Genomic DNA, 16,037 nt, shown 5'->3' with positions numbered 1-16,037 from the left:
CATCCCCAACTGAGAACACACAAAGAGCCATTAATGGGCATTAAATGTGCTCCATCCTGCGTGGTACTCTCAGTTATTCATTTGCTTATCAAATGTCCTTTCACATTCTGCAGCTGCGCAAACCTAAAGCAGATGTCTTGATAAGAATCGAAATGATTTGCCGGGAATACGGGTTAGAAGAAACCAAACACAGCGTCTCCAAATGATGCTGTGTTTCAGGTGACAAGGAGGGGCTGTGCGTCTACCTTCGAGGCAGGCGCACTTCCTTCATCGTCCACAGCAATATATAAACCCGCAAAGAAGGACTTCTCCTGAAGCCCTCACACAGTTCGCAAAGCGCAAAAACTCCTCACCAGTAGCCCTCCCTCCCTCTCCAACCCATTACCGAGGCTTTAGATGTGATACATCCCTGGCAAGGCAGGCACAAGGTACCGCTTCTCGAGAAAAGGTAAGACCAAAGATTGTGTGTGTGTGTGTGTGTGTGTGTGTGTGTGTGTGTGTGTGTGTGTGTGTGTGTGTGTGTGTGTGTGTGTGTGTGTGTGTGTGTGTGTGTGTGTGTGTGTGGCGGAATGTCACTGGCATCTCTGCGCTGCATTGCAAAGCACGGGACTTGTAAAGATTGGTTGGTCGGATTTGTAATGTGCGCTCAGTACTTAAAGTGTGTCTTTTGCTTTTTTTCCAGATCAGTCCAAGGCGGGGGATTTTCTGTCTGCAGTTTCCTAAAACCAAACATGAAACCTCTGTTATTTGCCGTAGAACTAATACTCCTTTGCATATCTTGCCGAGCAAGTGTATTGGCAACGACTATTCCTATTGTGTCCACATCCTTGCCAGCCGCCAATTTCACCAGTCTTGGCGCAGCGCACAGCTATGGAACAGACACCACGGCTATTTCTAAAACCAGACGGAAGCGTTATATTAGCCAGAACGACATGCTTGCCATTCTTGATTACCACAACAAAGTAAGAGGGAAAGTGTTTCCTCCAGCATCCAATATGGAATACATGGTAAGTGAAAGCTTTCATTCAAACTTTTTAATTTTTTTTTATCGAGGCGTAGTATATAACCAACCGATGCATGATTTATACTGGGGTCATATTTGCTTTTACTGAATTTGCCTCATCATATGAAGATTTGGTTTGTGTCCAACCTGTATGAATCAAGCAAAACAGCTAAAAGAAATAACATGTCATAGGAAGATGGAAAAATCTGATTTTAATACATGTTTTTGGTAGATGCTGCAGTGACAAAGTTTCTTGACACTTTCAGCTGTTCAGCAGATTTCTCTGTTGTAGACCACCAAAGTAGTCACTTCCAAAGGGAAGAGGGGTCATGTATGGTACCAGTACCCTGCTGGCAGAATGATATGGAGAGAACAATAGTGTTCGATTGCACACTTGTAAAAATGTTAAATGTATGTTTCATGTACATCATATATATCATTTGGTTATTTTCTATAAAAGTCTATAGTGTAGTGTAAATGTAAGTTCCAAAGTTAGCTGTAGGATTAATGTACTTCTTGAGCTGACGACAGTACCTGCGGCTGATGTTTAAATTTAAAAACGGGGCACAATATTAATTCTCTGTAGTTGCAATAAGTAGAATAAACTGTAGAATGAAGTCATCAGAGGAAGAGCTTCCCCATTACTCCAGTCATAATCAATTCCAAATGCAACCACGTGCAACGGGGTGTTGACAAGTTTGGAAATCCTACATTCTCTAAACCATCATGTTGTGAGGCTATCCAACTTTCTGTCACCATGCAAAGGTCTGCTGTGTAAAAGTGTTACATGGAGGATGAAGCAACTGAATTTACTCCTCTTACGTAACTGTTTTGATGGATGACTTGATGCTTCTTGCCATGGTAACACCTGTAGCAGTGCTATGATCTCTGAAAGTGCCGACTCTTATCTCACATCTCACTGCTGAATGAAGCATAGATGGAGAAGATCTTGTGTGTATATTTTCCATCAGTTATGTAATAGGTTTCCATGTTCCCACCTTGTCTGTGTGTGTGGTTTAGGTGTGGGATGAAACTCTGGCTAAGACAGCTCAGGACTGGGCTCAGGCCTGCCTGTGGGAGCATGGACCACCTCACCTCCTCAGGTTCCTGGGTCAAAACCTCTCCGTCAGGACAGGACGGTGAGTGACCTTTGACTCCCCACCCCCTCTCTGACATCTGCTGCTCCTCTCAGAGATGACTCGCTCTCAGCAGTCATGGTCGTTGCGTTGCAGCCCCCTTCTTTTTTCTCTTAAAAGTTTTGGCACTGTGACCCAGTGACTGCTTGAGGAATGCTCCTGGGACCCTTCAAATAAACAAAAGCTGTGTTTTCAGCCATGACCCATGAGGACAAAGGAGCATCCCTTTAGTGGGTCTTGACTTTCCATTTGGAAACACACCTATTGCTATACTTTAAGATTTTATTGAGGCTCAAGGGAGTACAGCTTATTCTTACTGTTCTACTTACTTTCCGAAAACACACTAAACCTAGTACAAGTAGAACTCTGCAATCCATTTTTGAAGGCAAGTCTGCATTTCACAGTGCAGAGCATGTTTGGATTTCATCATTTTGGATCATCTTCAGATTGGCCTTGAAATCTTGAAATTTGGCCAGTTTCTCAATACTGTTTCTTACAGTCATGTATGTGGTTTGATGCTGCAGACATAGTGTTTTGTATTCCTGAACCTCAAATAATTGTATTGTTATTGCGGTCAGAGAAGCTTGAAAAATATAGCAGATGTTCTAAACACCATAACAACAACCATTTAAACAACACAGTCTTTAAAGGCCCAGTGCACCTTGGGGCACGATTTTTGATTTGTCTTTATCTGAGCTGCATGTCCAAGAAATTCCAGGAATCAAAAAGTAAACACAAAACCAAATATGAATAGATCATGGGGTTACAGTATATTCTGGATGTACATGCTGTAGGAAGAAACTCAAGTACTTAGAGAAAATGTACAAAAATATGAAAAGAACAGTTATATTCAAATGTTACATACACTGGAAAAGAGCCAATATTTGAAACCAGGAGCTTCTTACTGTGTGTCATAGTAGAACTAAAAAAGTAAAACTTTGAGCTAACAACAATTTAAGTTTTTTGTTTTTTGTTTAAAAACAGACTGCTTTTTCTAAAATATAAATGATTATTGACAAACCTGACCCAGTTGGCATATCACTCTCAGCCTGGTTGGAGTTATTTGTTAGAGTTATACCAGATGTTGCCCATCAGCACTTGTGATGTTAGCTTACTCACCATGTCTTTTGTTCATAGCTATCGATCCATTCTTCAGCTGGTGAAGCCGTGGTACGATGAGGTCAAAGATTACTCTTTTCCATATCCCCGTGACTGCAATCCTCGATGCCCTCTCAGATGCCATGGACCTATGTGTACCCATTATACACAGGTAGACAAATTAGATTAGAGTTAAGTGGAATGCCTATGAATCGCTGTAGCATTGTTATCGACTGACAGCTGATCTTTCTTTGTTTTCGCAGATGGTGTGGGCAACATCTAACAAAGTCGGCTGTGCTGTTCACACGTGCCACAATATGAATGTATGGGGTTCAGTGTGGAAACGGGCAACATATTTAGTTTGCAACTATTCACCTAAGTAAGTATACTTGGCTAGGTCAGGCATTACTGTATGGATCAGTTTAGGCCATGTCATGTAGTGTTAATTACATGCTGTACGGAGATCTGTTAATTCTAATGAACCTATTAACCTGATGACGATTGGGTGACGACAGGCTTAATCCCGACACAGACTGCTCTGTTCTGTGCTGAGTTATGAAATGCCACCCATGTTGCTGGGAGATTCAGATAACCTCAATACAAGCCTGTGAACAGGTACTGCATTACCAAAGCTCTTGAGACCTACAAAACAGAAGAAAAAGTAGCAACATTTTTTTCCAAGAATCAAAGCACGCTTGGACTTGTGACTGACTTGTGACCTCGGTTCTTTAATCCCATCAGTTTGAGACATATGTAAGAGTAACACGCTCAAGACACTGATGACCTATTTTATTATGGAAAATGTTCATATTTACACCTTATAGCACAATAGATATAGATATATAGTCTTTGGTACTGAACTGAAATCTGATTTCTCATTTTCTATGTATGTGTACATTAAATGAGTATAAATCACTTCTTTATGTAATACTTTACTCTTGAAAATATCTATTGTAGCTGTTCGGGAGCGTTCAGTCATATTGCATGATCTTCATCTGCAGAAAGAGTGTGCACAGTTCACGTGGAATTGTAGATTTTCTCAACACTTCTGGTAAAACTGAATAAACTCGCTGACGAATGATTGAAAGCTCCAGAATTGAAACTAAGTGGAACATGAGCTGACATTGTTTTGTCAACCGCTGTTTCCAATGTCAGGAATTAATGTTTAACTTCAATATCTTCATTTTTGATAGGACCAGTAATCAGTTTCATTCACTTATTCCCTATGCACAAGTGTCTTTACAACCTGTATTTTAACATGTTTATTGTATATGTACTTTTAGAAGGATAGAAGGATATTCTGATCTTGGATCTCTGGTCATTTCAAGGTCCATTCACAACATCATGTTTCTGTCTTCCAGGGGTAACTGGATTGGAGAAGCTCCCTACAAAGTAGGTGTACCCTGCTCCGCCTGCCCTCCCAGCTATGGGGGCTCCTGCAGCAACAACATGTGCTTCCCTGCTCTGAAGACAAACTACCTGCACTGGTTCAAATAAACACAGGTTTCCTCTCCGCATAAGCTGACAACCAACAGTACCACAGAGACATTATTCTAATGCCGTAAGGATTTGCACAACAGTCGTGGACCACACTATTTTGTATATATGGCTTATTTAAAAACACAAACATACATTTGAAGGCAGCAGACGATTTAGTGTTGATGATTTGTAAATAAACTGTAAATTAATGTCTTACATTTTTACCAGGATTTTTTAATTGCCATGACTATTTTAATTGATGAACTATAATTTATGTGTAGAATGGGTCCTTAAACACAGTGTACATGCGGTGCTGCATACATGTTTTTTTATTTTACTACACAGGACCACTTTAACGTTGACAATGTGGTAATTAAGGACATAACACCATCATAGCTGCTCATACCTGCTCACTACGGTGCTATGGGCGTCACACCTTCATGTTGTGTGCTCTGCCTTTATAGGAATGTTGTGATATACAGATCAAAGCTTTGAACCTCAGAGGGAAAACCTACACTGGCGGTGTCAGCTCAGTTGCTGCTGTCGGTACTACAGACTTCATACTCAGGCTCAGTTGTCACTCCCATTTGTGTCCTGCAACTAATTGGCAAAACGTTTGACAAAAGTGCACTTACTGTAAACTGAACTATTTAAAACCATATAGTCTTCATTTTAACACCTGACATCAGCATAAAACTTTGTTACAACATTGACACAGTGTGTTTTCAGTTTGAATCTGCACCGTTTGTGTGTCATTACAGGCATTTCACCCTTTGGGGCCTTTCATTCATATTTCATCTAATATTTCTGCTGGACACAACAACTCTGACCCAGATGTTTGTTTTATAATCATATTTGTTATACTGTATATTGGTATATTATATACCAACTTAGTGATATATTGGACAAATCCATTGTTTATATTTTGTGGTGATCACTGATATATTTTGGTTTTCAGAGTTAGGCACTCTAGTGCACCTTAATTGTTTGTACATTTCCAAAATACCAGGAAATTGTTGTTTGTTTTGTACATGTAGATAATCATTATACCTTGACTATCCTTAAACTTCAAGTATTCAATAAGTTATTCATTTTTATATGGGAAAAATATTTAATTGATATTAATTTTTTAATTGTTTTGTAAAAGGATTGTATATATAGCTTAACAATGTAAACAGTACTGTGTATGATTCATTTGCATGCCAACTTTTATGATGTTGAAAAACATTTGCTAGAATGTAAATGAACTTGATAGATTTCTATGAGCTAAGCACTAGCACAATAGTGGCAAGAAAAAGCCTCAACCATTTTAAAGCTGCAAGTCTATCAGAATTCCTTTTCAACCCGGACCAGTTAATCATATCAATAATGTAAACCTATAAGAAGCAAAAACTTTTACAAACTTTAGTTGAAAATAATGCATCACAGAATAGGAAATTAACATTTTCCGCACTGACTGTATTTAAATCAACAACAAGCTATTTATGCAATGAACTGCGCATTTCTTGTTGTGTTTTGTATTTGTAATAAAATGGTCTATTTTGATTGTGTTCTTTTTTTTTATTTTGCACAATTCCACCCATGTTGCCTCTGGCCTCAATAGTATCTTTGTCCATTGTTTGTGCTGTCTTGGCTGAGCTGTGTGAACTCTTCCTTGTGTCTGATATTGATTATAGGTTGTTGCCCCCTCAGTTTTCTCCTTTGCTTCAACAGTGCCATTGCAAAGTCCTACATCCTGCGTATCAAAGGCTTAGAAAGAGCAAGGAAAACATGCCAGGGCTACAACTGAATCCTAATAAGAGATGGTTGACTTTGGCCCCGCCTGTCCATGTCTACACAAATGAACGGACAACTGATAGGGTTTCACGGGACCGTCTTTTTTTGAGTTTGTCCAATGAAACCGTTGACCTCACTGAGAGAGAGAGAGGGAGAGAGAGAGAGGGAGAGACAGGCAGCAGAATGGAATGCTTGAAGCAGAAAGAGGGAGAATGTGTGTCACCCCCAGACACAGAGACTAAATCAAAGAGCGGGCAAGGAGACAGACAGACAATCTTAAAAAATATGACATTTTCCGGCTGCTTTTACAGCTTTAGGCCTTTTGTGTGGACGATGATAGAGAAAGTAGCAGAAGCTTGGGAAAAGGCAGGGACAAACAGAGAAGAAGAGCTTTGGATGCAAAGCCGTAAATGCTCTGATGTGTTGGACAGATGCTCCAGTCCTTGCACTTTTCTCCAGCTGGGATAGTAGGATATGGTTCTGAGCCAGCCTGCATCAAACTTAGATGCAGACTAGGGTTTTATTTGTTAGTGAAACATCTGTGTTAGCTCAGCTGCAAATTGGGCTGCAGAAAACATCTATCCAGGCTGAGATGCTTGCTGCTCCTCAATGCACTTTGGCAGGTTGGAATATACTTCACATTTTAACGCTAAACTTTGCATAGCGTGATGGTTTCAAATCACTTCCTGAACTGTTTTAAAAAGTTTCATCTAAGCTGAGCAGACCAGCACAGCACACTCCTCGGAAACGACCAGCAGAGCGTTTTCGAGGAACACATTAGTATGCATGGGAAAAATCTCTGTGCCTGGACTTGGAGCCAAACAGATGATTGGTGGATGTTTAAAAGGCACATCAACGGGATGAGGAGCAGAATGCAATGATGAGTTAGACAACCTGCTGTTGACATTTAACTGGCTTATCCATCAGTGGCAGATGCAGATGAAAAGGTTAAGGGTACAGATGCGGGTCAGGATAAAAGTTAAGACCTGCAAGTGGAGCACTCTTCATTTGGCTTTATGTTGTTTTTTTGGTGATACTCTATTGTTATTTTATGACATATCTTAAGTCTCCAGTTGCAGCAGCAATAAATCCCATTCAGCCAGCTTATGCTATCAGACAGTGCCAACTTCTTCTGAGGCTCAAGATGACGCATCTGTGTGCTCATCCGAAGGTGCACCACTTTTCCTAACTGCACATGTGAATTACTGACCTGTCAGATACACTGTTATTGCTGAAACAGTTCTGTCTACCTCAAGCGTGAAGGAGGTGAAACGTTTATTTGGAAAGAAGATGTAGACTTCATAGGGACCACGGCAGGCTGATAGATTATTAACAGGGAGTGGGTGAGGTTGGGGGTTTCCAAACGTGCAAGCAGCCATCCAACTCCAATAATGGTGAGAAGTATGAGAAAGAGGTCATACAACAGTTTGAGTGACTACAATACTAAAAAAGGGTGATCAATCTTTTTGCGGATGAAGTTTGTTGTGCAGTTGCGGGGGAAAAAAACTCCTTTTCTCTCCTCTCCTCTTTTCCATCTTTGTACTCTACAACCTCTCTGCCCTCCCTGACTTCAAGCGCTGAATGGTTGAAAACTTGGCTTGTCAGTGCCTCGAGGGGGATATCGGGCGAGGCCTCTTTCTAATTTGTTGTATTTTTCTTTTTCTTTTCTCCCTGTTGGAAGAAAAACAACTATGTTTGTTTTGCTCCCCTAGCAGCTCAACCATCGGAAATGCAGCCTGTGCCCGGTCCAAGCCTCACTCTGTCTACAAACCTCCCTAAAACCCACCACTGCCACAGCAGCACTGCCGCTTGAGGACATCAGAATGAAGCTGCTATTAGGACAGGAAAAGCTGAACTTAATACTCAATGTAGGAAAACAAGACTGTAAATCTGGTCACGGACAATATCAATATTCACCTCGTTATTCAAGCATTCAACAGCTTAGCTGAAATTGACTGTAGATGGTCCTGCAGAGGCAGAGTGAATGCTTGCATCTGGACTGATTTATATTACCTGCTCTTGCTAGGGAGGATAAAACAGAAGAGGCAGTCCACAGAGTTTACTTATTGCCAAATAAACATGTCTCTTTGTCGGGAGCTCTGATGTTTAGATGCTGCATTGTTAGGACAGATAGATTGTTGTCATTATGTACCACACAAAACAACAAATTACTATGATAAAACAAGTACAAGCCAAGATTCAATAACTTGCTTGTTCTGGGGATTTTGACCAAGTCACATGGTCTTCATCAGCAGTTGTCATGTAACTGTAGGTATTCAAACTTTAACCATTATTCTGAGCACTTTAAGACTCCATAAAAGTTCAACTTCAACTCAAGCACCACTTACTTGCTTGTTCTGGAGCTTTCAGCTGTATCACACTACATGGACAAGAAGTCCTAAAAGGGCTCATTATGATTGGAAGTTTTAATGTCTTTAGTTTCATGCTATCATAGTATACTCCATCTGCTAATGAAGACCATGTGATATAGTTGAAAGCTTCACACTTCCAGTCATTTTGAGCACTTCACACTATGTGATATGGCTGAAAGCTCAGAAACAAGCAAGTGAGTGGACATTGAGTTAAGGTTATTTAGACAACAGGGGGTTCTTGTTTTTATTTGTACATTGGCACTGCATTAGAAGGAGGCACAGAAAATGTCAAAAGACATATATATGAGCATTATTACAACTTTATAATCATCTTTATTACAACCAATCTGACACAGTTTTACATCCTGCCCTGAAATCTTCCACAGATATTTGCATTATAACTTTTAAACTCAAGCAAAGTGGCTGTTTTCATATCCGTAACATGCGCATAGGTCAGGTGGGAGCCTGTTGACGTATGTGTTTCCCAGAGACTGATGTCAGCTACTTGAAGCATGTTTTGGGATCTCCTCAAATGTTGGCATGTACATGTTAAAACCCTTTTGTAACTATAAATCTCTCGGGGCAGCAGAGTTAACTGCAGGGCACGTTTTTGCACTCCCATCTTTTGAGTTGGATGCCCTTACTTCAAACAAGGAGTAAAAAATAACGTTTTTCACGTATACAAATCATTTGCGGTGTCTCAGGTACCTATTTTGGGTCTGTAATGCTGTTTATTTAAGACGTTTTGCCATAACATGTGGGGAAATGTTTCATTTCTCCCAGGTTTTTATGGTTGAATTTACATGAACCCCCTACATTAGCAACACGCAGGCAGGCAGTGCTGATGTTTCATGTAATCAGCCACAATGAAATAAGACACCTTTTCAGTTTGAGCTGAATCGCTTATGTTATGGTCACTTTTCTCGTCTAGTGACTTTTCCTTGGCAAAGTAAGCTGCTCATATGGTCGACTAAAACATATACAAAGCATATCTGGCATACTTCAGTATGGATATTCTATGTTATGATGAAATACATAAGTTGGTGTTGGGTCATGAAAGTGTATAGTCTGTATTCACCCCATACACAGTATATAACATAACACAAAGTAATCACATGTTGAGAACCCAACATGTCAGACCCTGGCACCGTTTCGCTCCGTCACAGTGGTTATAAGAATACAGTATGCTCAACCCTGAGAGAGTCTAGACTTGACCCCTCTGGTTCAGTCTAAGAACACAAACTGAGGCAAAGGTGGCCCGTGTTCTGTGTTTACCCTCCATATCCTACTGTAGTCTTTGTCTTGGATGGGGCCACTTTAGCCTCCGTGCGGGGCCTAGCAGGGACTTCAGACGAGCGACATCCTGCAGCTGCAAGATGTGGGCCAAAATCAATGTCCGCTCAGAATCACAGCGCTGGGAAAAGTGCTGCATAATCAGATGGGCTTTCCTCCTTCACTCTCAACTCTCTTTTACCCAAAGTACAACAAGCTCATTGCAGCTTTGATGCTTGTGCTGCTTTAAAGTACCCTGGCCTCTTTGCTCTCATGATATCATTAATCAAAACAGAACTACAAACTTCAGTTGTACACACATTTTATTAGCTCAACTCATGAACATTTTGCAATGTTCATATTTCATATTTATGTTTGACATCCTTTTTGGCAAACAAACCCACATATCAAATGAAAGACAATGCATGATTACTGCATTTTGTCCCACTATTTAAACATGATATTAGATTACATAGACCAGACTGCATTTGGCATCATTGTGACATTTCTTGGTTTCAATTTGTTTGCACCACAAACAGCAACCAATTAAACATTCAGCACAGGGAAGAAAAAATACACTGTGAAACAGTGTAATAGGAGTTTCTGGCACAATTATATAATTGGTAGCTAGCTTCACAAAATTTGACATAAAACAAAACAGTATTTGGGTACCCACAATTCCTCATCTCCCAATGCCTCAACAGTATCAGTTTACCAAAACTTTAGCCTTTAGGATCTCACTGTGAAAGAGATGGATAAATGTCTCATAAGTGAACTGCAAGACTGAGTTCCCTTTGCAGTAGAAAAGTGGAGGAGCTGAAAGATATTAGTTTGTGATCATGAGCAGTTTTTTTTCTTTTTTCACACTGAGATGCACTTGGGAATTCATTGCATGTTGGTTGTGTGTTGAAGGACACTGACACCTGGTGGTTGTGTGAGCAGTGTGCTAGTTTTCCAACATTCTCTAATAAGACAAGTTTCCTTTATAAACTTTAGTGTAAGTTACAGCGATATCATGTAGAAATCTACAAAGCCACTACTTCACAGGAGAAAAAACATATTCAATACAAGGCAATAAACTACTGCATGTCATAGACACTGACGGGTGCAGTCATTGCAGTCAGTGACATCATATTATTCACCCACTGCATAAATCCATATTGATGACATATATATTTTCAGACTTATACTGGATGCACTGCTACAGTGATAAATTACTGATATTTCATAGATCAAAAATTAAAGATCAAAGAACACTGTCTGATTAATTTTAAATAGTGAATTCTAATTCAGACTTATTTCGGCTGCTGTTTATAATTAACTGTTCAATTTATATGCAACTCATTCCTTTTTTGTAAATAAATAAAGCATATGGAGGAACATATGGAACACATCATGGAGGTCATATACACACACTGTGTATAGAAGTATATAAAGTGCACTAAAAATGATGATATGTGTGAAATTTAGCTTTAGAATGATAAAGTTTCATGAATGAATTAGAGGTGAACTGGGATTAAACCACACAGTTTCAGTAGATAGAGTAACATGTAGGTGCATGAAGAGAATAAGGAAGACAAGGATATATCGAGGAAAATAAAAGACGAAAGAGGGAATTAACATATAAAATGATGCTCTGTGCTACATTTACAGGATGGTGAAAAGACAGTACATTGCAGTCAGTGCAAGCAAGCATCATTTTGGTGTATTTCAGTAGAAATCTTACACAATTCTGATTTCTTTCTGCCTTCTGTTTTATTTGGAGCCATCTGTTCAAAACTGTTATAACTGCAGATGTCTACAATAATACTTGTGACCAAAACACAGAGAAACTTACCACGTACTATACAATATTTACTCACAGATGCATTGGCACCTCTTCACCACAAGGGGGTGGAGGCAGACAAACTAACCCAAACTGACCTGAAGTGGATATCTGAGGCAGCCTTCTGCTGAATGCTGCTGATAATGTCACAAAAGCAATGATGTTGAACGTCTGCCAAATGACCTTGACGCTCTTTACTCCCATTCTCACCCCGATGTCGTTCCAATGCTCTGACCTCAATTCAGCTCAACCAGAACCATTAGGGAGCAATGTGCCAGATAATGTGTGGGCCAACAAAAGTGTTCTTCGAGAGTGTTTTGTGTGGTTTGCTTTTGTGTCCAGAGGCTACTGTTGTGTGGATACGGGGCCTGGCACAGCTGATGCATTCTGCTGGGTTCATGGGGTTTCTTGCAAGACCAAATACTGAATGGAGGAGATACCAAACGGAGCATCTGGAACCGTGGCTAAACAATGACTATGTAGACAAGATACAGTAGACAGAGTAAGGAGGGGAACAACACAAAGAGAAAGACAAGCAGAGGAATGGAAAGTGAATGTTTGTGTGTGTGTGTGTGTGTGTGTGTGTGTGTGTGTGTGTGTGTGTGTGTGTGTGTGTGTGTGTGTGTGTGTGTGTGTGTGTGTGTGTGTGTTTGTGTGTGTGCATATATGCCAGACAGAAAGATACAGGTAGAGAGGACTCAGATAGTGACATCCTGCATCAGAGAACCAAAGAAACAGAAACAAATCGTGAAATATTCAGACAAACAGCACAGCAGGAAGCAGTAGAGAATAACAGATGCAATAAAAAAAGAAAGGATGATGGAGAGAAATCACATGAAAGGCTGCTAACACAAGAAGCAGAAGCATGAAATCATTTATATTGCTCAACGGCTGGCGCAAATAGTGTATATTTACTGGCAGGCATTGTAATAAACATTAATCAGAGAATGTCTACTCTGTTACAGATGGCCTGACCTCAATTACCACACTGTAGATCATAAAAATCCCTGAGCAGTTGGTAAATATTTCCTTTATCCACACAATTTAATTTTTATAGCCTCGGTCAGAGACATGCTCTTGTGACACTCCTACAGTCAGTCTTTGTGTATTTCAGCTCTAACCTTAATGTAATATAAGTCATTTCATATCCAGAGCCTATAAAACTTAATTTGAGCATTTAAAATATTACATGTTTTATGTATTGACTCATATATTTATGTTGTGAAGGCACGTGTACCGACACACACATTAACTCATCCTGTCACACACACACACACACACACACACACACACACACACACACACACACACACACACACACACACACACACACACACACACACACACACACACACACACACACACACACACACACACACACACACACACACACACACACACATGCAACCTGTCACTCCTTGCTGCCTCACCTCTCACTCTCTCACTGTCAGACATACACACATACACTCCTCTTCTCTCTCTCTGTCACACACACACACACACACACACACACACACACACACACACACACACACACACACACACACACACACACACACACACACACACACACACACACACACACCAACAAAATGTAGTGCAGCATTAATTCTATAGCAGATGAATGAATGTTTTCGGCGGTGCTTCCCTCCTGGGAGTTGTGAGCAAAGCGAGAGCGTTGCTATTTCAGCTGCGGTGTAAAGGGAGGGCGGGGGGGTTGGAGGGGGTAGCCTGCCGGGTCTGACCGCAGAGAGAGGGCCGCTGCTAGGGCTGTGGCCGAGGCCCCTGCTACTGACCCAAGGAGCAGACAGTAAACCCTGGGTTTATGGAAGTTCAGAATGCGGTGGGTCCCCAATGTGAGAGCTCTTGTATCACATTTTCAGAAGTAGGTTAGACAGCAGAGGCGCCCTGGAAGGGAGGGTTTTATTTATATATCTATAGTGTTCAGTACACACTGATCTGGTGCATCTTAATTAGGTGAATACATGTTTTTTAAATTTAGACTGCCACACAATAACAAAGCTCAACTGATTGCTTCCAGTGATCATGTTGAATCATATCTTACACAAATTATAAATCTTAGAAAGCTATTTGATAGTCAAACACATCCACAATTGAGAGACAGAGTTGTCCACTCAGCTGACTCACCTGACAGGAAAGGGCTGAGGGCCCCCCAAAACAAGAAAACATCAGGGAGTCATGGAAACAAGGAGATTTACTAACGAAGACAAGGAGCAAAATCATTGCTGGCACATGGTTGGCTTGGCCAGCTTTTGGTTTATTATGTTTGTCAGGTAAAATACAAGAAGATTGTGTGTCCCCCCCACCAACCTGTGGAAAGTCTGTATAGGGGGCAAACACACAAGGCCTGGTGATTAGCTACTGTTTCCACATGTGCCCCAGCTACCAGTGAAAATGACCAGATGACAAAAGACAAAAACCTGCCTGTTTCCATTATGGAATTTGCACTGTGTTTGAGCATGAGAAGGGAAACAGTGACGACAAGTTCAGGGTTTGGAATTAACAGAGAGTTGGTTTGTATTTTAATCCCCCCAAGGAGTCACCTGTGAACAGTTAGACTCCAGAGAAGGGGGCCACTTTAGCTGCCAAGAGGCGTACCTGGTTCAAATTAATGTATTTTTGAACAAAGTTGCCAGGTAAGAGGGCAAACAGTCAAACCATGTTTTTAGAGCATGTTATGGCTTAGAAGATGAACCATAATAAAAGAATAAGAGAAATCCTATTGAAAAATGAAAGATATAAAATAGAAATATGCTACAGACAGCAGAGAGAATATCTGCTTCTATTACAATATCTGAGATTATAAAGTTATTTTAGGGATTTATTGGAAGATCATAGAGACACAATTGAGATCCAGTACCACAACCAATAAATAGATGTATTAGGGTCAAATAAACCTCCAGAAATCAATAATAGTTGCCGCAGGAATATTAGTGTGTTTTTGCTAGTGAATATAAACGTTCTGTGCATTTTAGTGTCATGAGAAGTTAAGTTTAAGTTTTTGAGCACAGCCATAGAGAAAACAAACATAAACTGCTTAAATTACACTGTATAGTACACGCACGCATCTTGGACGCGCATTGAGGTCTTGGCATAAACGAGTGGGCTGTTTCCAACCTTTGGAGAGGCGTGGTCAGGGGCGGCACTGCAGAGCGCAGCCAAGTTGAGGATAAAATGTGGATAAGTGATGCTTTAGCGGCTTTGGTGCAAGAATCCTGAAAGAAGAAAGGTCCACTCTCTCTCCCCAAAAACTGATGAAAACGGAGTGAAGCCACCACAGCATCTTTGGTCTATATCACATGGCAGCCAAGGACAGTCCTCACCGGTCCACCTGAACTCACTTTGAATCACTTTGAAGGCGGATTTTTTTTTTCTCTTAAGTTTTTTTTCCACAGCCAGATCTCTGTCAGGATCTCAAGCAGGCAGCGGGCTCCACTCCAATTCATTAAAGGTAAATTATATCCCATGTCTACATTAAATCACACCACTCCATTTCTATTTCAATATGCATTACTCTTCACATTTTCCATTAGGTATTGGCTCGTTATATCAGCCTCTGTCAGCATTGTCAGCATTGCAGCATGCAACTTAAAATCCATGTGCACATACAGAATTATGAATATTTAGATACAATGCAGCACCAGCATGTGCATTTTACTGCATTCATCAGCTACAGCTGTACAACTAGCTAATTGTGATTTGAAATACAATATTTATTTTCAGCAGCTCTCCAGCTTTTCTTCCCTTTTAATTCAGAAAAAAGTTGTAAAAAGTTCAAGTAGGTTCAACACAGCTAGTGATTTCTTTAATCCACACTAGTCATCCCCAGCTGCCAGTTTACCCCCAGTGAACCCTACGAGGTTGCACCAGACCAAGTGTATGCAAGCCAGCAGCTCTGCGGTCCAATTTGCTGTCCTCACCAAGTCCAATATTGACCAAAGTTATCCAGAAATTTGATACAGAACTCCAATTCCAATTCGCAATTGATTCTGTTATGCTTTTTTCACTTCCTTACCAGCTCACATTGTAGAGGAGAGTCTGTCTGTGCTGATTCG

The 16,037-nt window shown here is 40.5% G+C and overlaps 1 protein-coding gene across 1 annotated transcript; it reads left to right on the top strand.

The window, feature by feature from the left end:
• The first annotated feature begins 731 nt into the window (after positions 1 to 731).
• On the top strand, positions 732 to 4,734 carry pi15a (peptidase inhibitor 15a). The gene is made up of 5 exons (XM_062441850.1): positions 732 to 1,007; positions 2,024 to 2,142; positions 3,277 to 3,409; positions 3,501 to 3,616; positions 4,599 to 4,734. The coding sequence occupies exons 1-5, from the start codon at positions 732 to 734 to the stop codon at positions 4,732 to 4,734; spliced, it is 780 nt and encodes a 259-aa protein (XP_062297834.1).
• Positions 4,735 to 16,037: the final 11,303 nt, after the last annotated feature.

Source organism: Scomber scombrus, chromosome 20, assembly GCF_963691925.1.
Source record: "Scomber scombrus chromosome 20, fScoSco1.1, whole genome shotgun sequence".
NCBI classification, from domain to species: domain Eukaryota; kingdom Metazoa; phylum Chordata; class Actinopteri; order Scombriformes; family Scombridae; genus Scomber; species Scomber scombrus.
Note: the sequence above shows the minus strand (reverse complement) of the source record. Positions and strands in the feature narration are given on the sequence as shown.

Coding starts and splice junctions, on each gene's coding strand:
- pi15a (XM_062441850.1), top strand. CDS start 732: ATGAAACCTCTGTTATTTGCCGTAGAACTAATACTCCTTTGCATATCT. Junction 1,008..2,023: donor CATCCAATATGGAATACATG/GTAAGTGAAAGC, acceptor TGTGTGGTTTAG/GTGTGGGATGAAACTCTGGC. Junction 2,143..3,276: donor CTCTCCGTCAGGACAGGACG/GTGAGTGACCTT, acceptor TTTTGTTCATAG/CTATCGATCCATTCTTCAGC.